Raw genomic sequence first — 26,739 nt, 5'->3', positions numbered from 1 at the left:
GCTTAGACATGATGTGAGGCAGAGCACCTGTTACAAGGTCTAGCCTATCCTGGGCCTTCTACGGGGCAGCTGCTACCAGTATTACACAGTTTCGTTCATTCATTCAACAAATATTTACTGAGGACTTACCAAGTAGAAGCCAGAAGAAATACAAAAATAAATCTGAATTGGATTTTGCTCTCAAGGACCTCCCAATCTATAGAAGAGATATAGGACCAAGCCAAATAGCTATACCATAAAGAAGAAAGCATTTACCACCAAGAGAAATTACTGGGGTAGTTGGGAGGATGGGTGGAGATTACTTGTAGAGTGGAGGGATTTGGTAAGAGAGAAGGGGAAAGGACTAGGGGCTGGCTAAGTATAAAAGAGAGGAGAAATAGCTGAGCTAGTCACTCTTACGCCTTCTGATGTGGGTATAGCGAGTATCCATGGGACCCTTTCACAAATGAAATAAAAGGGGTTCCGGGAAGTATCACAACTCACTCAACTCAGAACTCCCCACCTCTAATCCAAAACATTTGCCATTAAATCTATCTCCTATAGCTAGGGCCATTTGCAGATGGTAGGGGGCAAGACAGGGGAAAGTAACAGGAAGGAGGTGATGGGGTCACCGGGCACTGTCACAGGTCAAGGCAGAGCAGACGCAGCGGGGCGCGCGGTAAGAGGCGGAGGGCAGGGGCGGGCCGGCAGGGAAGGGTGTGTGGAAGGGCAGGCCAAGGGGCGGGGAGAGGGGTGCGGGACGCACTCAGAGGCCGTCCAAGACACTGACAAGCCGCAGAAGCCCAGTTCGCCGGCCATGAAGCAGCGGTTCTCGGCGCTGCAGCTGCTGAAGCTGCTGCTGCTGCAGCCGTTGCTGCCACGAGCGCTGCGCGAGGCGCGCTGCCCTGAGCCCTGCAACTGCGCGCCCGACGGCGCCCTGCGCTGCCCCGGCCCGACGGCCGGTCTCACTCGACTGTGAGTACACAGCGCTGCCGTCGCGGCCCCCTCGACACAGGACCCTCAATCGCCTATGCCATCTTCCCTCCCTACTCCTTTGGTCCTCTTTCCCTGGAAGCTTGGAGAAAGACACTGTGCCCTATCCAATTTCCCCGTTTTAGGGTGATGAGAACCCAAAGCTTGGTGGTTGTTTTTGCCACCCCATGCCCCTGAGAGCCCAGCCCCGCTCTTTCCCCCTGTTTGGGGCTGCGGCTGGGGGAGTAGAACTATTCGGGAGCCTCAGGAGAAGGCCTGCTCTCTGCCGCTGCTTGAAGGGAATATGGGTGTGACGCTCCTCAACTCCTCTAGCAGGGGTCTCTGCCAGAGAAATCTTACAGGCCTTTGAGCCTTGGGCCAGCCACGTCAGGGAAGGTGAATGTGGGCTTTGGCACCCTGTGGTCCTCTAGGAATGGAGTGCTCAGGCCCTATGACCAAGGGTGACCTCATCTGTCAACTGACTGCTGGCGGTCACACGGGCATCTTAGTGAGCATACAAGCCGCTGCTCCGCCGTGCCCAGATGTGCTTGAACTTCAGTCTCGTGGTCTAATGGACCAAAGGCCCTGTGCCCTGCCGCTGGCACTCGCGCACCCCCTCCACGCTCACAGGCCTGATTGAAGGATTGTATACATCAGCAAGCAGGCGGAAGCTGTTGTTTCCAGAGTGATGGGGTAAAGAGGAGAAGGAGGACCTTTAGCACTACTCGTCTATCAGGGTGTCATCAGGTCTTCTTTCTCCCATTTAGAAAAAAAGTGCTACATATTTTATAATCCTATTTACATGAAATGTCCAGATAAACCGAAAGTAGATTAGTAGTTGCCAGGGCTGGCGAGGCGGATGGGAGGGACAGTGGGTGACTACTAATCAGTGGGTATGGGCTTGTGGGGGGCTGAAGAAAATTTTGTAAAATTAGATTGTAGTGACAGTTGCAAGTGAACATATTAAAAAACACTGCATTGTCCACTTTAAATTCTATAGTATAGGATTTACATCTCAATACAGCTGAGAAAAGGAAAAAAGAAAGGAAAAAAAGACAAAAGACAAGAGTATCTAAAAGGCTGGTAGCGGTCTTGATCATGTTCTAACAATTAGAGATGATGGAATTCTGTGCTGGGGAAGGAAGGAGACCACCCCCTCTGCCATTTCCTTTGAGCCCCAAGAGTCTGTCAGGGACCCCTTTCATAGAGGAGACTCACCCTCCCTGCCAAGCCAGGCTTCTTCCTGTGGAAAAGTTAAAGGCCTTCTGGGAATAACTGAGGTTGAGAGATACAGTTTAAGGGTTGAGGGGTTTATATTAATTAGTTTCCATTAATTATCTTGTCAGCTCCATTCCCTGAAGGAATGGACCATGCTGATAGAATTTATTTCAATCAATCCACAAATCCATGGAATAGGCCTTCCAAGTTCCAGCCCTGGTCCATCCCCGACAAGCCTGCCGTGTTGCTCTGAAGAATGACTGTACTATGAATAGACTTTCTCACTTGTCTGCTACTTATTATACAGATTAGAAGAAACTGAGATCCAAAGAGATGGAATAACTTGCTCAAGGTCCCACAACTATTGAGTAGCAATTCAGGACTTTATCTATTAATTATCTTTTTAAATTTGCTCGTCTTTGTAAAAAAAACTACTGCTTTCTTAATAAAACACACACACACACACACACACACACACACACTCAATTTCTTAGTACTGAGCAAAGAACTCCCACTGGGGGCATGAATGGGTGGGCCAAGTCCCAGTTCCTTTTCAATTTGGCTTTTCAGTGAGATCTCTCAAGGGCTCCTGCTGCCACGTGCTGTTCTCAGGAAGGGACCCCCTTCCCAGGAAAAGGCTGAAGTTAATTTTTTTAAAAATCCCACTTTCTCCTGCTGCCTTTCAGCAGGGTTTCAAGAATCCTAGAACCCCTCAAAAATATTTGATAGGGCTGACTAGGTTTGGGGGTAGAGACCCTGAGCATCCACCACCAGGAACATCCTCTGCCAGTCATTTAGCCTCCTTAGCCAAGCGTGGTGACCCTCACAAGGTTGCATTTCCTGAGCACCAGATGGTTGAGAGATGCCCTCCTCTTTCAAGAGATGCCCTTGTCACTCTGTGGAGGTTGAGCCTATGCAGGCTGAAACAGGATAACTTTTGGCACAACATAGTGACACCAACATCCATATGACAAGAGAGGTGCATGTTAAGCAAAGGGAGGGTTGTTACTTTAAGGCAATATTTCTCAAAGTATGGTCCTAGCCCAACAGTATGAACATCACCTGGGAAATGTTAGACTGCATATTCTCAGGCCCCAGCCCCAACCTACTGAATCAGACACTCCAGGGGTGGGTCCAGCAGGCTACATGTTAACAAGCTCCTCGGGTGATTCTGATGCATACTAAAGTTTGAGAACCAAGGCACAGCTCTCCAGGGGGGGTATCATCTTAGAGACAAAAAAGTATATTTTAAATGTCTTTGTGCCGTACACTTCCCTTCCCCACCCCCCCCAAAACATGCATAACACCTATTTATTGCAAAAAGGCATAAAACTAAAATCCTAAACCCAGAGGCAGATGGAAAATAAGCAGAATTGAAGAAAGTTTTTTATTTTTCCTCAAAGAGGACTGCAGGAAGGAATCCATGGAGGACAGACTGAAGATACAGGGAACGAGGGAGGAATGTTAATTGTTAGAGTCAGATCTCAGCGGGGGTAGGAGGAGAGCATCAGTCTAACAACAGAGGGGAAAGATTAATCTTAGAAAGGATAAGGATAGTTTTGAGTCCTGAGGGAAGAAGACCATGGGTAAAGGAATAACTCAATATTAAAACAAAGGACAGGAAAAGTGGACAGGTTCATACTGAAATCCTCTGTTCTTGATGATGAATGCATGAAATGATAAACAGTAATTATGAGACAGAAAACTGCTATTGGCAAGTTATCAGTTCATAAAAAAAAGAAAGCTTAAATTATGAGGTAAGTCTTCCAGGAGGAGAGGATGTGGTCTTGCACTACATTATAATAGACTTTGCCTCTGCAGAGAGAAGGGGAGCACTCCAAGTTCTCAGGGTTGGAGGAGGCAAGTACCGCAGAGCACCTTAGGATTCAGCATCAGTCCCTCAATAGATGTTAGTTTATGCTTTAGTCATTTGGGGTCCTAGTAACCTTACCTTCTAAGACCTCCATCCGAAGTTCACTATTTGGTTTAAGAAGAAGAATAAAAACAAGGTACATGGATTATAGCTGCTTATCACTGGCAAGCCCACTGCTTACAAATTTTGAAAATGGCATCATTCAAATCTTTACTCCCCTTCCATATTTTATGAAAAACATAGGTATTTAAAATCTAAAATGTGATACAAAAAATAACCTCCCACATTTCATTCATTTTAATTGGGGAAAAAAATGAAAGAAAAAATTGATTTAAAAAATTTCCTTTCCTTTCATATTAGTTCTAGGCAACTGGAAAGAGGAGAAGAAAAAAATCTCACCTTGCCCATGGTTATATAAAGATCTTTGTCTCTATGACAACAGAAAGGTTGATGTGCTTGATATGGAAATAGCTTCTGAAAAATATGTTAGTAAGAAAATGCTAATAATAATTATGGCAATTTCTTTTTTGCATGTTGTACCTACTGAACAGAAATTAAATTTTTAGACTTTGATACAAGACATAATCCAGAGGCCTTGGCAAGACATTGGCTTGGTACAAAAGTAATTGCCATTTCTTTCAATGGCAAAAACCGTGATTACTTTTGCACCAACCTAATACAATGTTCATATCAATCCAGCATTACTGTTTCCTGACATCTTTCTTGAGTGTCTTCCTCTTCCTCCCACTTGCAGTGTAAATCAGGGTCCAAAACAGTGTTCAGTGCCATAGAGGGATGTACATGTGAAGGGTGTGGTTCCTGTCCTTGAGAAGCCCACAATCTAAGTGGAAACACCGCCCCACCCCAAGAGATTGGTATAGGTGTAGAGAGAGACAACGAGGCTCTAAGGAATTCACAGAATGAATTAATCACTGTGAAGGCTCCAAGGGAAGGCTTCATGGGCCAAGTGTTAAGAAGCTGAAGTGTGAAGAAGGAAAGAGGGGTCCTGGTGGAAGAACCACAGGTTAAAGTCGACTAGAGATTCCTTGCTGAGAACCAAGGAACAAGGTTGAATAAATTCTTCCCAGGCTTTGGGGAGGAAATATTTCTCAAGAGAAGACATAAAGTTGGGAGCTTTGATTACTCAGAGGTTGTGCAAAAAGAAAAAAAATTCCCAATCTTGACTAATAAGCTTTCAGTGAAAGTCATTATTTGATGATTTGTGGCAAAGGCATTAAATAAAAACCATGATTAGGAGTCACTTCCCCATGAAGCCTTCCCTGATGCCCACTGCCCCACCCCCACTCCACCTCCAGCTTCCCCATCCACATACTCACTTCAATATCCTGGGCTTACATACATTTTTGTACATATCCCACCAAAATGCAACCATTTGTTCAACATGTGCCTCTTCTGTCAGAGCAGGTTTCCAAATCTTAGCAATATTGACAATTGGGGCCAGATAATTCTTTGTTATGGGAGCTGTTTTGTACCTTGTAGAACGTTTTCCAGCATCCCTGGCCAGAAGCACTGCCCTCCCAAATTGTGACAACCAAAAGTATCTCTAGACATTTGCCAAATGACCCCTGGAGGGGGCAGGAGACAATTACTCCCCACCCCTTGGTTTTGAATCATCGTGCTAGAGTAAGAACCACCTGAAGAAGTGTCATTCAACTCAGGGTTCCCAGAATTTTACATGTAGTATAATTAAAGTGTTTACTGAGTTTCATGATTAAACTGAGATAGCTGAATAGGAACAATTAACTTGTGCAAAAAAGAAGCATGTCTACATTAGCTAGCATGTATTGCATCTAAATGTTATTTTAAAAATCTCCATTTTAGAAAATGGGGAAGTGAGAAAATGCTATAGGTTCTGAAGGGAGTTATTTGTGTTATCTCAGCATCCAGGTCCTATAATAGAATTTGTAGGCTTCCAGTCTATCGTTTGAATGGGAAATAGCAGACATATCAACTTCAGGGAAGCAAGACCTGAAGCTTACCTATATTAGTATATTCCATCTAGATTGTTTCCATTTTATTTTTTTAGACTCACTCAGTAGGGAAGAATCAATCCCCAGCCCCAAGATTCCTTAATAAAAACAAACTGAAGAACAAAAACCACCAAGACAGCCTGAATTCAGACAGATGGGCTCCTGTTGTAGGACACAAGGTAGCAGCCCCCAGGAAAGAATCCACAGACAGAAAGAAGACTACCACACTCTTGCAAGTAAGACAGCTTGGCCCTACCCTCAGCTTTCCTAAATCTGGGCCAGCCAAAAACTCTCAGAATTAAGAAAGTTTATGTCCTACCTCCCTAGCCTACCCCCACCACCACCACAACCACCCCTAAAGAAACAAAGGCCCAAGGTTGAGGTTAATCTTGAACCTTAGTTCTGACTCAGCTCTCCCAGCCATGCCTTCAAGGCAACTCTTAAACCTGACCTTGCTGATACACAGACTCCTCGGGAGAAGCTCAGGAAGGACTAGATTTTATTTGTTTAAAAACCACCCTGTTGGGGAAAGTGAATGATAGCCACTAGCAAGACTAAAAAACAAGCAACAGAGTTCCCAAAATCTCAACGCAAGTGTAGAGCCAAAAGGTTCACACACAGATCCCTTTGGCATTGGACCCAGCTTCCTCCTTGGAGAGCAACAATTCCTTGCGATTTTTCTTCATTTTTTTGTATTTCAAAAGCAGTAAATCAGATTAATTCAGGGCTCCAGTTCTGCTCTTTTGCCCACCTCTATCTTCCTCCTAAGCCCCTCAGTTGGCTTCTTTTCATGTCTTGAAATGAGGCAACAAAGGTCTCTTTCCAAAATATAATCTCCCAGAGTGGCTGCACCAAATGGTGTCTTGGCCATGTGTAACTCTGATCTTACACTTGAGGTTTTAAAGCCAGTTGAGTCACAGTGGTGAAGAGAAGCCCTGCTGCTCACTTCCACAGCCGAGAGGGCTGGCTCCATGGGAGCATATGTGCTTTGTTCCGGCAGCTCCCCTTGGCTGCAGAAAAATCATACTTAATGCAGATTTTAGCAAATTCCCACCCAGCTTTTTTTTCTTATGAAGGGAATTAAAATAATCCCTCCCACCAGGCAGGTGGGCTTTCTGACTTGGTGGGCAGCTTCTAGCTGCTTCTCCACAGGGTCCTCATTTACTCCTAGCTTCTGCCTCACTGGGAGATGACACCACCTCCTGGCAAACCACTCACAGCTGCTCTCTATGTGGCCCTGAACCTCAGCTCCTTAATGCCGCCTCAGCCACATTCAGAAAAGTACAATTTATAAATAAAACTCAACTTTCAGAATGAAGATTTAATCCCTTGCTGCTGTTACATTTGTCCTTGACTCTGATGTAATGAGGTTACACTACTCCTGAGTTCCTAATTGCACCTCATGAGTAGCAGCAGACAGCATTTCTGAGCCCACTGAGGTGGGGATGCTCTGGTGTGACAGGGTGGGGTCCAATGCAGTCCCTGAATTATTCAAACTGATCAACAGGACAGACTGGGCAGAACTGGGTTCTAGCACCAGGTCTCCTTTGCCTAATTTGCGCTGTAGGTATTGACTCAATGATAAAATCTCTTTGCTGTCTGTAAAAGGAACGTGAAGATTCCTGTCCCCGAGTGGGGCCAGATATAGTGAAGATAAATGAGACCAAAAAAAAGCCAAAAGTATAGAAATAAAGTTTTCACATAGTTACAAGACATTATTATAATAATCTGATAATGCAGAGAAGACTAAAAAACCCACAGCCCATATGTGAGGTTGAACAGTAAATATCTATCATCCAAGGGGCAAGCCTGATGGAACAGTTTTGTTCCTGGGAGGTGTTAATTAGAGAAAATGACCTACTAGGTCTTCTCAACCTGGAAAGTGAATACATTAGAATCCCAAAATAGCAGAGCTTATTATTGCCTTGAGTCTAATTTCTGGCCTTTTCAGCCCAGACTGAGCTGCTTCTGACACATACCTCCTAATACCTGATTATAGGCTGTTTTTGGTCGTGTCTGCCCAGCTAGAGCATCCAAACCCATTCTGGATCTTTTCCTCCCCTTTCCCCATCCCTAAGCCTCAGACTGGACACACAGAAAGCCTTCAGGTGAGACTTGTTGGCCACTCCGGAACTACGTACTGAAATGTATAAGATAGCATGCAGGATCCAAAGACACCATCTCTGCCCTCCAGGAGCTTATAGTCTTCCAGATGTAGAAGAGGTATCTTCTTCTCAAATGACTACAGGGAAATGGAGAACGTGATAAATGCTAGATAAAGGTTATAAACAAGATAGGCGTTCAGAGCAAGGAATCATCTCTTCTAGCCAGAGTAACAAAGAGGCCTCAGAGGAAGTGTCATTTGAACTGTGTAGTGCTCTAAGGCTCATTCTCTATAGGGGCAGCTGGGCTAACATGGTTATCCCATAAGCTCAGTTCTGGCCAGCTTAGAGAGGCCACTGAGGAATCACTATTCAAAGCCTTTGGTCCTCTCACTGAGCACCAGCATATGCCCTGTGTTATGGGCTGTCCAGAGAATAGTGGATTACTTCACCCTGGAAACCTTGGGTGGGGCTCTGGGTAAGTCTTTTTTCATTTGCATGCACTAGATATCAATTCTGACCATTTTAATCATAAGAGATTAACTTAATAGAAGGATAAGGAGTTAGAAGTATGCTGTGAAGATGTAAGGATAATATCTGGCATCTTAGCAAAAGAAGCTCAGGGAGCTTCTCCCTAGATTTACAAGGAGTCAGTTCCAAAAACGACTCCTCTCTGTCCCTCTATTATAAATTTCAAATTCCCAAAAGGAGAATCTGACTGACCCAGACACATTCAGCATAGAATCAATCTGCTCAGCCAGCAAGATTCTTCCACCATAATGCGACCAGCTCCGAGGCACTTCCAGAGAAGGGGGCATTTTTGATACAGGCAACCTCATAATGGTGGCTACCAGAGGGGATGAGCTAGTAAAAAGTGAAGGCACACATGCCAGTAATTTCAGGCACTTCAAACCCATTCTAGGCACAGTAGCTCACGCCTGTAATCCCAACTCTTCAGGAGGCTGAGGCAGGTGGACCACTTGAGGTCAGGAGTTTGAGACCAGCCTGGCCAACACGGTGAAACCTTGTCTGTACTAAAAAATACCAAAACATTAGCCCGCCGTGGTGGCTCATGCCTGTAGTCCCAGCTACTTGAGAGGCTGAGGCAGGAGAATCCCTTGAACTGGGAGGCAGAGGTTGCAGTGAGCCGTGATTGCACCACTGTACTCCAGCCTCAGCAACAGAGCAAGACTCTGCCTCATAAAAAGAAAGAAAAATAAGAAAAAATAATAATAAATAAAAGTACGTAGTATATCAGTTTCAACCAGCTTTTACACATTTACTTAAAAAAAAGTTTTTAAGTGTTGAGAAAGAGAAGCTTTTAATGAAAGAGCTTCCTGAAGCATATCTGCAATGTCACTGCCTTGACAACATAATATTCTCTGCTTCTGAAAAATATTTTCAAGAAATTATTACAGGTGATGCAGACATTCCCCAGGGAGAATCCAACATGTAGTTTTATTTACCAGAGTTATTCTTGTCATGTTATATTATTGCTAGACAAATTCTAGTTTAAGGAGATAGAGATTAGGTTATTTTGCTTTGTTTCTTTAGAAAACTTTAAATGGGTTTTGAGTAAGGGCTTAGATATACTTACCATTTTCCTCTAAGGCTTTATATTTTTAATTTACTTGTTGTACAAATGACTTGAAAAATCCATTATCCAGGAATCTTCTTAACATCTTGGTTTACATGATAAGACATAAACTCCTCACACCTTCTTGGGTGCTCTGGAATGGCTGTCTTAGAGGAGAGTCACTCAAATTGCACTCTCCAATGGGAAAGTTTCAACTGACTGAACATTAAAACAATCAATGCTCAAATGCAAAATCTGCAGAGTGGCTCTCTAGAGTTGAAATATTTATTGGAAGGTTGTTCTTTATCACATCTTAAAAAGGCTATCAGACGAGGCCTAAAAGAGATATCTGAGCCCAAAAGAAAGGTACCAATTGAGAATATTTCTTCTCCCTCTCAGTTGTCCTAATCAGAGGAAAGTCAAGATTTAGGAACAAGCCATAAGCATGCTATAGACTTAAAGGTGACTGACCCATGACAAACAGAAGAATCAATTCCAAAATCTGGAACCTACCCACCCCTACCCCCTGCCAAGGAAACAGAGATGTCATTAAATATAGCCTAGGTGGCCTAAATCGTTCACAGTAAGCAGCTGTGAGTTATTAATAAAAATACTTATTGAGTCCTTATCTTGTACTGCATGCTATATTAGTATCATGTATACATAGATTTTTTAAATTATACATATTTTAAAGATGTGGAATGAAATTTTGATTTGAACTCAGGCTGGCTCCAGAGTGTGCACTCTTAACTACCACACTATGTGACTTCAAGAAAGAAAGCAAGTGCCACTGGTGATGAAGACCCATTCCATAGAGTATATAGTGCCTGAGATGGACCCTTAATCCAGGGTAGAATTTGACCAGTAGAGAAGGGAGATGTGCCAAACAGTAGGAACTGTGAATGGCATCAGGAAAGTGTGAGTCAAGTTCAGGAAGTACAAATAGTTTGATTTGTCTAGGGAGGTGCTATTCAGTAGAAACATAATGTGAATCACACAAGTAATTTTCAGTTCTCTAGTGCCCACATTTAAAGAGTTTTCAAAATGTGAAATTAACTTTAACTTTAATAGAACATTTCATTTAGTCTAGTATGTACAAAATATTCTCATTTCAATATGCTATCAATACAAAAATTACTGAGATATTTTATATTCTTTTTTCTTACCAAGTCTTCAAAACCTGGTATTCATTTTATACTTACAGCTCATCTCAATTCAGACTGGCCTATGTTTCAACTGCCCAGTGGCCACATATGGTTAATGGCTGCCATATGAGACAGTTCAAGTCTAGTGTGTTCGTTACATGAGGGCAAGAGTGGGTGATACAACTGGTGAATAAAGATTGAGTCTTGAATGCAAGGCTCATTTGTAGATAGGTTGGCCGAGGGGGAGGCACAGAAGCTGTTTGACATGAGAATGACATAGTAGGAGTTGTCAGGAAGAGTAATCTAGATTGGTCAGGGGAAAGCAACGATGGAGTGAGAGGAAACTAATTAGGGGACTCTAGAATAGTCCAAGTGGAGAAAAGAATGGCCAAAAGTAGCAGTGGGTAAGGAATAAGGGGTTGGAAGCAAGAGAAAATGTGAAAAGTAGAATCTACCAGAGACTGGGTGTTCAATGGGAGAACAGCAGAAATGTTTGCGCATGGCATCTGGTAAATTCTCAAATAATATTGAAGGAAAAAAAACAGTATAGTAATTAAGTGTAGAGGAGGATAGAGGAAGAGAAAAATCATTCTGGTAGGCTCCAAAGCTTCATGGAGAAGCAGGGATTTGAGCTGCATCTTGAAACTGAGCTATGTCCTCAAGAAGCTGATGGCTCTTTTCAGGAGGCTAAGTTTTCAAACAAAAAACAGAGGGTCATGTAGTAGAGTGTATCAACAAACATCCAAATGAACAGAACTGATGTGACTTGATTGTTGGAGGACAACAGCACCAAACCAGGAAGGAAGAAACCAATGCTTTAGTCCAGATCTGCCTCTGAATTGCCATGTGGTTTCAAAAAAGTCATTTCCCTTTTCCTAAGTTAAGATTGTTTCTCTGTAAAGTGAAGGGTTGGACCAAATGACTTGTAAGCAGCCCTTTCACTCTGACTCCTTTAGCCTAATACAATAACTGCAGGGAGCAGTCAACAATAATCAAAACCACCTGGATGTATTTTTAAAGCCTGTTCCAAAGTTTTCTGGTGTAAAGCTTAACATACTGGATGTTCAACTATACTGACTTCATATTTCAGTTAACATTGAAGCCTCAGCTCCCTCTAGGTAAATGCTGAAGACAAAAGGCCAAAAGTGAAGACATTCCCTGTAATGAAGCCACCAAATAGACTGACGCCTTTGAAAGCTCAGAGATTTAAAATCATTTGAAAAGAGGAAAGCTATTTTTATTTTATTCTAAGATGAAAGCAAGTTTATTACAATTGTGAGCAGCTTTGAAAAGAACACGGAACTTCTTAAGACACTGTTAAGTGTAGAGCAAGATCTTAATAAATACAAAAACACCAAATTCTTTTGAATTTAAATAATTAAATAAACTTCCTCCCATTTCAACAAGTTCATTAGGCAAAAAAGCTTTAACTGTCTCTGATTTCTCTCTTTTTTCCCTTCATCTGATTTTTGTAGTGTTTTAGAATTCAGCATGTAGCTCTAGCAATAAACTCATTATCTGTGGAAAAATGAATTAATGTTTGTAGCTTTCTTAAATCAATAATATAGTTGGCATTTTAAAAAACAATTAGAAGGTAGTGAATAAAAACATTTCACTTCTGCCATGTGTTGGGCAGAAGGAAAAGTAAAAGCTCTGGCAAGTGACCAAAAGACCCTATACAGTCTTTGGGGACTCCAGATTGGTGCTGTATTTCTTCCCTGGCTCTTCTCTCCCTTTGCGCCTCCTCAGCTTGAGGGCCTCAGAAGGCCACCCTGCCCTGGGAAACATCTTGTACTCAAGCTCTGAAAAACCAAGGGGAGGTGAGAAACCTACAGTTATAATTTGCTTTATGCAGTACCTGTCCCTAAAAAGAGAGAGTGTGTCAATTGAACTCTATTTTCCAATCACCCAGGGAGTTTGCTATTTAAAGTAACCCTGCAGTAAATCCTTCTATAGAACAAAGAAATCTTTGATAGTGCATATGTCTCCCAATTGATAGGTCTTTATAAGCAAGGATTTCCAGATTTTTTTTAAATTTTTAATACATATAACATACAAAACAAATCTTCTGTTTTCTTAAAGGGGGACACTAGAGCCCTCCTGATTGAAGCTCTCCAGGTAACATTACTTTGAGTATTAGTTAACAAAAATTAAACCCGACAAACTGGCTCCTTCCAAGGCCATCTGTGTTATTAAACTCAAAAGAAAAAAGAAGAGGGGCCCAAGCCCCAATCCTGGGTACCCAGGAGACATTAGAAACCACTAAGGAGGACATGATAAGGTGGCATTATCTTCTTTAAGGTAACTAGATTTATCTGGATGCTGTAAATTTTCCTGTCACTGGACTCTGATACAGCTGCACTGAGTGCTTGGCAATTGGATTTGGCTGGGAAGGGGATCAAGTCAGGGCCCAGGTAAGAAATGACAGGAAGAAGCTCTAAAGATAGGATGGTCCTTCTGAGTAGTCCCACCTGGAGGCAAGGGGGCTGGGCCTTTATTCTATACATTGTCCAGTCATTGGATGAGGGCTGCCCAAAAGAGAAGACATAATCCTGGGTAAGGTAGCAATCTTGGTCTGTGTATTGGTCCATTCTCACACTGCTATAAAGAAATACCCAAGACTGGGTAATTTAAAAAGAAAACAGGTCACTTGGACTCGGGAAGGGGAACATCACACACCGGGGCCTATTATGGGGAGGGGAGAGGGGGGAGGGATGGCATTGGGAGTTATACCTGATGTAAATGACGAGTTGATGGGTGCTGACGAGTTGATGGGTGCAGCACACCAACATGGCACAAGTATACCTATGTAATAAACCTGCACATTGTGCACATGTACCCTAGAACCTAAAAGTATAATAATAAAATAAATAAATAAATAATAAAATAAAAAGAAAACAGGTTTCATTGGTTCACAGTTCTGCAGGCTGTACAGGGAGCATGACTAGGGAAGCCTCAGGAAACTTACGATCATGGCAGAAGGCAAAGGGGAAGCAAGCACATTTTCACGTAGCCAGAACAGGAGGAAGAGAAAGAGGAGAGGTGCTACACACTTTTAAACAACCAGATCTCATGATAACTCACTCACTATCATAAGAGCAGCAGCAAAGGGGAAGTCTGCCCCATGATCCAATTGCCTCCCACCAGGCCCCACCTCCAACACTGGGAATTACAATTTGACACGAGATTTGGGTGGACACAGACACAAAACACATCAGTCTGTGAGCATAATTCTAGGACAGCAACTCAGCTGAGAGTTTCAGCCACCCACTCTTTCCTAGCAGTTGGTGAAATTGGTGCCTCCGTACTACAGAGTGATTTGGGTAGCCCACCACAGTATCCACTACAGAAAGTAACCCAACGCTACTGGGTAGTCACAACACAGGGTCACCATCTGTGCCAAGGGACCCAGTTTGAAAGTTAGAATGAAGCCGTAAGAGATACTAGCTTGATCCTAACCAGAGAGCAACCAGGAACTGGTCTAGGGCAGCGGTGTCCCCTAAGGGGTAGAGACACAGGGATCAGGATCTGGTGATTGAGAAGAGAAGGCAGGAACTAAGAGAAGCCCTACTCCTAGATGGATTCTGGGGAGACCAAGCAAGCTGCAGGATAAGAAATCAAGAAAAAAACAAACATCAGCATAGCATGTGGGGAGGCACTGCAGGTGCACTCCTGCCCTCCAAATATTAATATTATTGGGTCCAGTTTAGACCATGCACAATCCTCGCCAGAGTCATGACCAATCACAAGATCCCAGCACTAGGGTGAATGACTTAATTCCAGCCCTAAGGAGTACAGACTGCTTCAATTTCAACTTTAACCCACAACTAGAAGGGCTGGGGACCTGCAGATGGGATTAATGAGTAGATGGAGGCTCCAAGCTGATGAAGCGAATGCAGCCTTTGTAATCCAATTGAAGCATTTGTTTCAACATCTGTGGCAAAGGCACTCGGGCAAGGTGCCACCTGCGTTGCATCATCAATTTATTTAAAAATAAAAGTTCTAAACTGCAAAAAAAGACTGTGAAAATATAATAAATTTAAGTAGCTGCATAGTTCCACAGCCATATTTTTCCACAGCCATCTCACCTTTCAAGAGAGAACTCTCCACCCTGCAAGTTTAACCTCATATTTGCCCAGTAACCCTAATTCTTTACCACCCATCTGAGGTGCATAGTTGTGGTGTGTCACCCTCTTTTGCTGAGACGGAAAGGGCTCTGTCCTTCCTTTATTTTCTTTGCTTTATGCATAGCTTTCATTCCTCTTTTGACCCTGGAGAGCAGAGCCGCTGAACTGTCCTTGCCTTAGGCATTTTTGCCCTCAGTTCTCCTTGGCTTCTGCTCTGTATCAAATGATACTGACTAGACCTTTCCACAATAGTTCACAAAACTACCGGAATACAAGTACGCCTAACTTCAAAAAAAAAAAAATGAAGGAAAGGAAAGGAAGGAGAGAAGAAGGGAGAGAGGAAGGAGGAGGAAGAAAGGTAAGCAAGCAGGCAGTCAATACGTCAAAATAAAACTTTCTATTTTCCATTTGTCTCTCTAGTACAGAGGGTTAAGTTGGTCATATTTCTTCATTTAAGTAACATTATCACTAGTCCATTCAAAGTCCCTCTCTGTTTTTAGTTATTTATTTTATCTCCTTCTCCCACTTCTGTTCCTCTAAACTCGCCTTAGATAACAATCCTAGCATATGTTCATGTGCAGGAGGAGGTTAATGTCTAGTGTTTGGTGTACATATATTTTAATTCTGCAAACAGTATATTATATCTCAGTAATTTCTTGTTTCTCTCAGTCCCATGATTTGAAGATCCACCCATGCTACTCTGTGTGCCTTTAGACTCTCACTTCTACATGCTCTCCTATTCAGTTAGGTGTGCACTGTCCAAATTTTATCTACTCCCTCACCTAGTAATGGACACCCAGGTTGCCTCCAATCCCCTGATGCCACAATGCTGTGAAGAAAACGTTTGTAAAAGATTCCTTTAAGTATCAGTTTGAGAATTTTTCTCAATGTATGTATATAGGAGTGGAATTGCAGGGTTATTAAGATCATTGTTCACATTGCTAAAAGTTTCTGGCATCATGGAAAGAATCATAGGTGCATCCATTAGAGAGTGGGGCACCTTGAAAGGGAGTACATTCAAACAGTTATTAACAAATCATAAACTTTATTAATAAATTCTGGAGACAGACACTTGAATGTTTAGGAACTGCTACCAATCAACGACGAATCAGAAATGAAGATGTGACATTTCTGAAATAAAAAATATAAGTCAGTAGGGAAAATGGTTTTGGATTCACAGCACCACATTGTCTGTGTTGCCTCATGGGAACACATCTGCTGTGAAAAGCACAGTGCACCTGCCTAACCCCACCTCTCTCCCCATTCCCTGGACTCTTTCTTGACCCAACCACATCAACAAAGTCACCTGCTGTTCACTTGGTGTCTCTTTTTAGAGGAGGCTCTAGTTTCACTCTCCCCACTGCTGCCCTTCCTGCTCTGCAGCATCAACATCAACTCTGCAAAATTTCAGCTTGCACCAGGGCTGCTTCTGTAGCCACTGGAGACTGCCATTGCATGATCTACAGCTTCTCGCACTTCTGTCTGACCTTTGCTCCTCATCCCTCCTCCCTACATCAATCAAAAGCTCAGGCAACCTCCCTGGTCAAATCTGAACCAAACTGCTCCTCTGGGAGTCACACCATGCCCCTATTTGGAGGAGGAGGCTGCCTGCTGAGAGACTCCAGCTTCTGGGCTCCATGTGCGTGAATAAACAGCTCTGAAGGGTTCTGTTGAAGCTTTTATGTAAACACTCTCCAAAATATGTTCCACACTGCATTATCCCCAGCAATAAAGATGCTGGAATCAGAATTTGGCTGTCAGTTTTATTGATGCTGCAAGGGGTACAGTGGAATACAGCTTTCTCTTCTGGAAATTTATTGGTTTGGCAGTGCAGAGAGCAATAAAACTGTGTTTTTAATCAGGAAGCCAAGCGAACATGATTCCAGAAGAAATACAGGAAGCAAATATGCCATCAGAAGAAGATTTCTCCCCACACTGTCCCTGTTCCTCTAGGATCCTCTGTTAAATAAGTTTAGGTGTTAAACAATGTCCTTGGTGAGAATGTCTTTGGGAATAGAATCAGACACCAAAGTTGGATTACTTTCTCTAGGTTATATCATTTCTAAGAGATTATTGAGTGAAAACATTTTTCTGAAATGAAATTTCTGAAATTCCTCTCCATTAGCACCTAGGGAGGTATGGCTGGTAAACTGCTTTGCGGAAGAAATAGAATGTGACATGCTTCCTCTCAGGAGAAGCAAGGTTGCAATGCCTGTGCCTCCACCTTGCTCACCAAGACACTGGATTAAGAATGACATGCTTTGGCCAGTATTGCACAGGGAAAGGATGTCTGGAGTCATTCTGCCTGGTTGTAACCTTGTTCAGGTTACTTAATCTCTTTGTAACCCAATTTCTTCTGCTATGCAAGGGAAATACTCACCTCACACCATTGTTGAGTGAGTAAAATAAGGTCACAAATGGGTGTGTATAACTCACACCACAGCTTAGAACTGTAGCAAGTCCCTTCTGGGACTGTAAGAAATCTGACTTTCATCTGCCCATCATGGAGGTGTTCTTTCTTAGCAGCTTAAAGCAGTCTCTGCTGCATAGACATGTTAAAAACAAGACAGCATCTCTCACCTTTGTTCTCATATTCCTGATACTCACATACTCACTTCCCACCTGAAATATCCTTGCCCACTCCCTTCCTCTCTGCCAGTCCTTGGGCCAAAACATTAAACCATTGTAGATGCTCAATAAATGTTGGCTGCATGTTCATCCCTGCCTTGCAGTTGTTTTCTCCTGAGTTATCTTAACCTCCAGTTCCTTGAGCATTCACACATCATCCTATACTGGTTTTGCATTTCTGAGTGTCACTCTTTTCTCAAATCTTAAGTACAGCATAGCTTTTATTTCCATTTCAATAATATTTAGATTGTTCCTGTGGGTATAAGTGAATGCCTGAAGGAAATGATCTCATAGATATTCCCCCCCAAATGACATGAGATGCCCATGTGGGTTAACCATAGGATCAAAGTTGTCTGTTTGGGATAACATTGAAATAGGCTACCTGGGAAAGATGGTAGAGATCAAGATGGGAATATGTTCTTAATGAATCTCCTGTTCTCCTGCCTGCATAATTTCCAACTGTATTTTCATCATTCATTTCTCCACTCTGCTCAACATAGTTGTTGTCCATTTTCCCAACTATAGGATCACTCTACAACTGTTTAACTATATATTTGGTGCCAAGCCCTGTTCTTTACATGGATTATCCAGATTAATCATCACAATGACCCTGTGAGGCAGGAATTATTAGTGCAATTTTACAGACAAAGAAACTGAGCTGGAGGGCTTAAATAACATGCTTAGAATCACATAGCCAGGTAGTGGGACAGCGAAGATTTGAGCCCAGGTGTGTCTGATCTCAACATTCATGATCTTAACCACAAAATTATACACTGTTTGATAAAAACCAAGAATAGTCATGGCACATCTCTTCATTGATTTAAGTCAGAATCCTCAGCCTGAATCCAGTTCTTGGTAACTCTGAAGTCTCTGTCTCTCATACACATATACATACACACTTTATTCATGAACTTAAAAGGCAACCTATCATAAGTCTTAAACTCTTGGATTTCCTTTTTTCTTTTCTAGATCACTTGCCTACCTCCCTGTCAAAGTGATCCCATCTCAAGCTTTCAGAGGACTTAATGAGGTCGTAAAAATGTAAGTAAGTTACTGCATATCAAAAGACATTCGTAATTGGAATAATGAATTTTTTCTAAGAGAAAACACATTTGAAAGGGGATAATTTTTCTAGGAAAGAAATTGTGTTTAGGATACTCGCATATTTTTATCTTTGTAATACAAATAATAACTAGAGACCTTTGAAGAAAAGGTATGATTTTTAAGAGTCATTAAAATCCAGATAATTAACCTTGCTTCAAAGAACTGAATACATTTTGTAAGTGATGATATATCTTTTAAGGAGAAAAAAAGATAGATTCCAATCATAAAAATTCTCCTTCTGCTGCAGCAGCTATTCCCTTGTGTCACATTTTTAGATAACACCCACATAGGAAAAAAAATGTGTTGGAAGTTTATTGTGCATCAGAAGATAATCTTTATATCTAAAATATAAGTATATAACAAAAACACAGTATTTATAACTATATTGATGAAAGGTATTTATCAAAAGTGTAAAGTACTCGGATAATGCAGTATGATCTCATGTTTGTCAGACATAACTTCGATCATTTGTCCCTGGGTTTCAGCTTCCAGGACCAAAGTTCCCATACTTGGAGAGAGAATGTTCTCAAGGGCCCAGTATTCCAGCATCTTTCTTAGTATTAGCTTGAGTCAAAGGACTTCATGGCCATTGAGTTCCCACAGTGCATCTCTAATCTTAACAAGCCACTGGACTTTGGAAGCAGATTTGCCTCTCTAAAGAAGATGCTACAGCATCGATGTTAGCTCCTTTGGGAACCTCTATTGCCCTTTAGGGTATTAGTAAGCAATTAGAATATTTAAAATAATGCCTCAAGAACTACTGCGTATTATAGGAAATTCACTGCCGGTTACAGACTTGTCAGTTTACTTGAGCCTAACCCACGCTCTTCTGCTCTCAAGTTGGAATGTTGAGTTTTGATAACCTTTAATGCATTAAGACCTCCTACTGAGAAAAGCAGCTACAGTTAAATAAGCAAACCAATAGGTGGGAATAAGATGAATCAGCCCAAGAACAATCCATTCCTGCGTTGTTCAGAAAAGACATTAGCTACCTTAGGCTCTGCTTTTCTGTGGGCTAATGCTCTCATCAGTCTGAAGTCTTCAGTGAGCCTTAACCTTAGAAATAAGCAAATGTACAGTTTGTGAATTTGAGACATTTTTTTTCAGCTGGCAGGAAATGGTAGCTTATGTTGGGATTTTAGGGTAACACTGATGTTACCTACATGCTTGCGAATCATATATGACAAAACTGGTTCCTTTATTTTTGTGTTGTTTTCAAAAAATTCAATTATTCATTACTCCATTCACTTATTCATTCATTCATTTGTACTCTTAACTCTGTGCCAAGCAACATAAAGCCACCAGGGATTCAGAAGTGAATAGAATATACTCCTTGTCCTCAATTTGCTCACAAGTGAGAAAAACAGTCAAGGAAGTAGATAATTATAATTCAGGACGGATACCATGTGCAGGAGTTGACCACCTTGCAATAGCTTCAGCACGAGATTTTGGGAAACCAAGGGTTAAGAGTTATGAAACAATTCAACCCATATTAAAGCCTCACTAGAGTGACAGAATTGGGACCCAGAGATCCATATCCTAGTCTTGAACCTTAATATAAATACTATTTGACTCTCCTCTCAGGGCCTTAATTTCCAGAGCTGTAAAACAAGGGAATCTGACTAGATTTTCTCAACGGGCCTATGCAGTTCTAACAACCTGTGACTCTGAGCCAGAGATAAATAAGAGAAAAACCTGTCACAGAAACAGGGGTTACTAAAACTTGCATTTCAACTGCACCTGGGTTGTAGGTGCCCATCAGTGCTTCTAAATCATACAGTGTTAGCACTGTATGATTTGGGGACAACTTGCACATCCTTGTTCTTTTCAGGGGGACACAGTGGAGTCCCCAGTTGTTGGGTCACACACACACATCTCATTATCATGCAGACACGGTCATTTCTTTCACGTTTCTTTCTCTTTTTCCCCCCTCTCTCTTCCCTAGTGAAATCTCTCAGATTGATTCCCTGGAAAGGATAGAAGCTAATGCCTTTGACAACCTCCTCAATTTGTCTGAAATGTAAGCATCAGCTAATAGACAGTTTACTGCTGTACACTATTACCCTCGCTGGCTGGAGCCCACTTGGTATTTGTATTCAAGCATCCACTGCTAGGAATCCAAGAGGAAAAGACTACAGCAATTACTAGGTCTGGGCAGGCAATAATTTTTCTCACGGCAGTGGTCTGTAGGTTGCTATGGTGACAACTGCTTCTCCCTGGGAGCTGTATAAATTCTGAAACATCACAACACAAAGATAGAAATTAAAATTGACATTGTGAAGTCCTGCCAAGTAGCTCTTGCCTATGGAGGGTATGGAGTACTTGGGATAGTGGGAAAATGTGGAAAAGAGCTTAGAGATCATAAATTGGTTTTTGGCACATTCACTCATTCAGTAAATGTTTCTTGAATACCTACAGTGTAAAAGCTCTCTAATAGGCATGTGTGTGTTGAGTTTGTTGGGTTTTGTTGTTGTTATTGTGATGTTTTGGAATTAACTCTTAGAAACAGAACACTTGCCAAAGTATCATTTGCCCAAAATATCACAAAAAGGATGGGAAAAGGCTGGTTCAATTCAGTTTTCAAGTGATGAATCTGTGGCCTAAAGAGGTTAGCTTACTTGCCTGACATCATGCAGCAAGTTAGCGCCAGAGCTGGAATTAGAAATCAATTCACGTGACTTCTAAACCAGGCCCCCTACTGCTGCTTTGTGTGGTCCAAACCTGAGCTTCCAGAAGAGCACTCAAACTTCACCTACTTTGGAGTTTCAAAAGTAAGGGAAGGGGAAAAGTATCAGCATCAAACATTTTTTGAGCTCTTGTGCTTGGCATTTCTTCTATGTTGTGTCATTTAATCCTGACAGCTACCATGCAGAGTCAGGGTAATTATCCCTTTTGTCCAGCAGAAGGAATGGAGGCTTGGAAAGGCACAGAAACTTGACCAATGTGACACTTTAGACCAGGGGTATCTAATCTTTTGGCTTCCCTGGGCCACAGTGGAAGAATAATTGTTTTGGGCCACACATAAAATACACTTACACTAACAATAGCTGATGAGTTTTTTAAAAACTCATAATGTTTTAAGAAAGTTTACAAACTTCCGGATCACATTCAAAGTCATCCTGGGCCACATGTGGTACGCAGGCTGTGAGTTCAACAAGCTTGCTTTAGACCATGGCAGGACTGGGATTCAATCCCAGACTGTCTTTCTTCAAAGCTCCTGCATTTTCCATTATACCACAAGGTCCCCCTATAAATGATCCAATGAATAATTACCTAAAGAGAATAATTAATAGGTAAGTACATGAGCAACTACCATGTGTCCAATACAGGGCCAAATGCTATTGGAATACAGAGGAGATAAAATATAAATGTCCACCACGAGATGACAGTGTAGCCAGGGAAGTAAGACTACTCACCAGTTACGGAGAAATCCAAAATAATGAGTAAGTGCAAAAGACATAGTCTGGACTTAGCTGAGAAGCAGAATCACACGTGAGGCTCATTACAATTGCAGAATGACAGTCCTATCTCAGACCTGGAAAGCTGCAGTTTTAATAGACTTCCCAGGTAATGCTAAAACACAGCTAATATTGAGAACCACCAGGGCAGCTAATGATAAATAAAGCTTCCCATGATGCAAAGCCGCATTCATCAACAGAAAGAAATATAAAGCACTCTCAGGGAAAGTTTATGGCTTCCCAAAGAAGGCCCTAAGACTAGCACGCTAGCTCCATGAAGGCTCTTTTTGCTTCGTTCACAGCTGTATTCCTAGCATGTAGAACAATGCTTGCCACATGTAAGTGCCCAATAAATGTTTGTTGAATGAATGACTGGGCTAAGGTCAGGCCCCAAAATTCTTTTATTAAATTTATTTTATTTATTTACTTATTTATTTTAGTTACAGGGTTCTCACTCTGGTGCCCAGATTGGCCTCAAATTCCTGGGCTCAAGTGATCCTCCCACCTCCTTCCCAAGTAGCGGGGACTACAGATGCATGCCACCACACCCAGCCCAAAAGATCTTTAGAGATAAAAGTCCCTTCCATCCCACCCACATAAGGCCATATATGGCCTATGATTGCTTGACTCAGTTGTTATAGAAATAAATACAACAAAATATCACTCACATCTGGAGAATCAAAAGGGCTGAGAAGATGGAAATAGGCACAAGTGATGGGTAACTGTAGTGTGGTGGAACAAACACTAAACTGACAGTCAGAAAAACTGGGTCACGTCCAAGTTCTGCTAATTCTCAGCTGTGTGACTAAAGACAAATCATTCAACTTCCTAATTTCAGCAACTATTATAACTATCGTTAACACTGGTTGAGGCCTTACTGTGAACCAGACACATATATTTATTCCTCAAAAACAACACTATGAGGAAACCAAGGCACAGAGAACTTTAAGTGATATATCTAAGGTCATATGATCAGTAAAATCAGAATGAAAAACCAAGTTGACTCCAGACCCCATGCTCCTAATCAATACACTACATTTTCTCTATAGAACAAGGTAATTATTTTTTCCTCAGGTGGCTGTCACCTGGATTAAGGAAGCCAAAGGCATTTACTGGCCTTTTATTGAATACAAAGTAGACAGGACTTAGCAATGGTGACTACTTTTTATAGGGTCACAGTAATTAGGGGAATGGGGGAGTTGGGCGGGGAGGGCAATAACACCACAGTGGTGTATGGCTGTACCTTTATACTTTGCAAAGCTCTGCCTCTTGTTATCTCTACCTATTCTATTACTTCAAACCTACTAACCTGTGAGGCAGGAAGACTATATAATACTATCATACCAATTTTACAGAAGAGACACTAGCTCAGGGAAGTTAGGAGGCTGGGCATCAACACACAGCAAATTATCTTCAGGATGAATATAAAATCCCCCAAATTCAAGCCTCTGGCCTTTGCCCTGTGCCATTCCACAGACTGGTGCCCCTCGGTATAACTGCTCATGTGATTGCCAGCCAATATGAAGAGGACCAGTTTGCTTACAAGGGAGAGTAGGTAATTTGCTCATCTCTCCTGAGAGAGGAATCTCTCATCACCCTCAGTGTGCAGGGTCCACAGTGGGGCAGAATCTACTTGGCCAGGAGCCCTGGGTGTCGGTGCTGTCTGTGGTGGGGGAGCGGGGGAGGGTGCAGAGACAGACTCCCTGCTCTGATCCTCATACCGGCCTCTTTAGAAGCTTGAGAGCAGTGCTTCCTGGAAATAGCGACTGGCTCTCACCAAGCCATTTCCATCCCTAGAGTTGCTAGGGGTCCTCCCAAGCATATGAAGGTCACCGGCTTTAGCTGATGCCATTTTCAGCCAGCAACTTCTGGTAACCACAATCTCACCCATTCCAAACAATACATATCTATTAAATGCTGCTCTTTTTTTCCCCCCTCTCTTTACAGACTGATCCAGAACACCAAAAATCTGAGATACATTGAGCCCGGAGCATTTATAAATCTTCCCCGATTACAATACTTGTGAGAAATTTTCCTTTTTAAGCAACTGGGGAGGGGAAGATGGGCATCTGATGAAAATCAAAACAAGGAAAAGGTTGGAAAGATTTTGTTTAACCATATACACGGCACTATTTGCATGTTCCTCTTCAGCCTTCTGATTTAAATTTAATTGGCATTTCTTGTCAGCCACCGTGCTGGGTGCTTTTGTATACATGTAAGTGGTTCCCAACATTTTATCTGTCCTAAACACCTGGGAAGAACATCACCCCTTTGCAGTGATTTTCAAGGTTGACAGTGGGTATGGGAGATGGAGGTCATAACACTTTAAAGAGGGTAAATCAGAATCTCTGAGGTGAATAGAGAATAGGTGAAAGTGAGAGTGGCAATTCTGATTTGACTCTCATCACTGTTTGAGAATTACTGATCTCCTGCATCTCATGTTTTTTCATTTGTTCATTAAATGAAAACTTTTTAAGTATTACCTTAAAGTAGACACTATGCCATATAAAGTAAATCATTATTTTCCACTTCCCATTAACTCTGTCAGTTAGCATTAGAAAATAAGTACCACTGTAGCCTTCCACAATCATTGCCTTGCCAGCAATACCAAAATTTCTGAAATCTATGAATTTATCACTATGGATTTTCTCACATATCAAGTCATCCCTATACATAAAGAAAAATGTAAGCCTCCCTAAAACAGACATCCTCTCTTTCTTCTTTAAATTTCATAAACTCCTCAGAGAATGTAAAGTCCACCTCCCATCACTGCCCAAAAAAAGGAAAACAGAGAGAAGGGACATCTCTCTGGTATTTCACATCATCAGTCTTGCCCTGGGGCCTTCTACAAGAGCTGCTACTGGAACTGGCATAGCTCCTTTGTTAACCCTAACACTGAACAATTCCGAACTCAGGTGTTCTGCTTTTCCAAACCTACAGGGTGTCTATAGGGCATATAAGCATACGGTAGCATCAACTACTTTGAAAGAACATAAGGAAATCCCAGAACCTAATTTGACCACTGCGGCCCTTATTATTTAAGAATAATTGTATTTATTAAATAGTATTTTCACCCAAAACTGTGATATTCACCCAACTCAAGTACACATTGTAGTCTAATCCCACACTGCTATCCCCAGCTATAGACAGAGCAGAGATCCAGTGTGACCTGGGCTTTTGGATAAGGAGGACAACCGGAGAGAGCCAGAAGAGAAACCTGGCTTTGTTTCATTGTCACCAGGGTGACAAGCAGTTCACATTAGTTGTCCAGAGTCCAAGACTGGTGAATCTACAACTCGGTGGAAATCCAGATGCCCAGACTCTGAAGGAGCCCCATTCTTGTAATAAAATTTTCTTCAATTTTACCTATCACTTAAGCCTCTCTCCTCTTTGGAGGTTAAATAAAAGGTGGGAGGAAAAGAAGAGTCTTGAATAGCTCCAAACACCAAAATAAATTTTAGTGATTTCAATGAGATGCAAAGAAGAACTTCCTGAATTGCAAGGTAGCTAAATAAGGGAAGATTTTTAATAATGAGCAATATGGATTTATCATAAAAGATTAATCTTCTGGAAGTATTTGAATGAAAATCTGCTCCAAAATTTAAGGATGCTTTCTAGAACTATCAAGAGCATGTAATAAACTAATTACTAAAAGAAAATGGAACACAATACAGTAGGAAAATGTGATTGATTTAATAAGAAAAGACAGGCTAGAAATATAAATGAAAAAGACCTTTAAATTTGACCCCAGTCCCCAAATCTCTAAATAGGAGTCATTAGAGCATCTTCTCCTGTAGCATCAGGGACTTCTGAATTCCAACAATCTTTCTCAGCTAAAAGTAGTCCTGATAACACCAAACTCAGTATTTTTAAATTTAATGTGAAAGTCGTATTTGCAAAATGCTTTTGTACTCCCTTTTTATCTTTATGTCTTACTAACAATCACTTTTACCCACTCTCTGCCCACACCACTACCCTGTCCCTAATCACAGGAGCATCTGTAACACGGGCATCAGAAAGTTTCCAGATGTTACGAAGATCTTGTCCTCTGAATTAAATTTCATTCTGTAAGTACCAGGCTGATTGCTATGCATAACAGTTTCCTATTTGCTGCTAAAATTTGGAAAGTAAATATTTCTTATTTCTTTTCTCAAGGGAAATTTGTGATAACTTACACATAACCACCATACCAGGAAATGCTTTTCAAGGGATGAATAATGAATCTGTAACACTGTGAGTAAACTCCCAGATTCATGTTCTGCCGTACAGCCTCCTGCTATTCTCACTACTAGGTTGGGGTGAGCTTTTTCTCATGTTTTACCACATTCCTCACTCACTGGTGACATTCTTCTTGACCTAAAATGCTAAGGGTGAAAGGAGTTGTGTAAGATCACAGCTGGGTCATATGTTCACATGACAAGCAACCAACCAATTCAGTTTAAAGGTAACCTAGGCCCCAAGGATTTTTAGTGACTGAGTCTCAAACTTATGAAATTGTTCACTGCATTAATGAAGAATGCTCTAAGGCTGGGAAGACACAGTCTAGAGAGGTGTGGCTTTCCTGGC

General features: G+C 41.8%; 1 protein-coding gene across 1 annotated transcript in view; it reads left to right on the top strand.

The window, feature by feature from the left end:
* The first annotated feature begins 732 nt into the window (after nucleotides 1–732).
* Nucleotides 733–26,739, top strand: part of LHCGR (luteinizing hormone/choriogonadotropin receptor) — a 62,892-nt gene continuing 36,885 nt past the window's right edge. The window contains exons 1-6 of the mRNA XM_025354275.1: nucleotides 733–954; nucleotides 18,581–18,652; nucleotides 20,661–20,735; nucleotides 24,121–24,195; nucleotides 26,166–26,240; nucleotides 26,329–26,406. Coding sequence (XP_025210060.1) covers nucleotides 797–954; nucleotides 18,581–18,652; nucleotides 20,661–20,735; nucleotides 24,121–24,195; nucleotides 26,166–26,240; nucleotides 26,329–26,406 — 533 coding nt within the window. The 5' untranslated portion in view covers nucleotides 733–796. The remainder of the gene's footprint in view (nucleotides 955–18,580; nucleotides 18,653–20,660; nucleotides 20,736–24,120; nucleotides 24,196–26,165; nucleotides 26,241–26,328; nucleotides 26,407–26,739) is intronic.

The sequence above is a fragment of the Theropithecus gelada genome, chromosome 13 (assembly GCF_003255815.1).
Source record: "Theropithecus gelada isolate Dixy chromosome 13, Tgel_1.0, whole genome shotgun sequence".
Taxonomy (NCBI): Eukaryota; Metazoa; Chordata; class Mammalia; order Primates; family Cercopithecidae; genus Theropithecus; species Theropithecus gelada.
The sequence above is the reverse complement of the archived record's forward strand: the minus strand, read 5'-3'. Positions and strand labels throughout refer to the sequence as shown.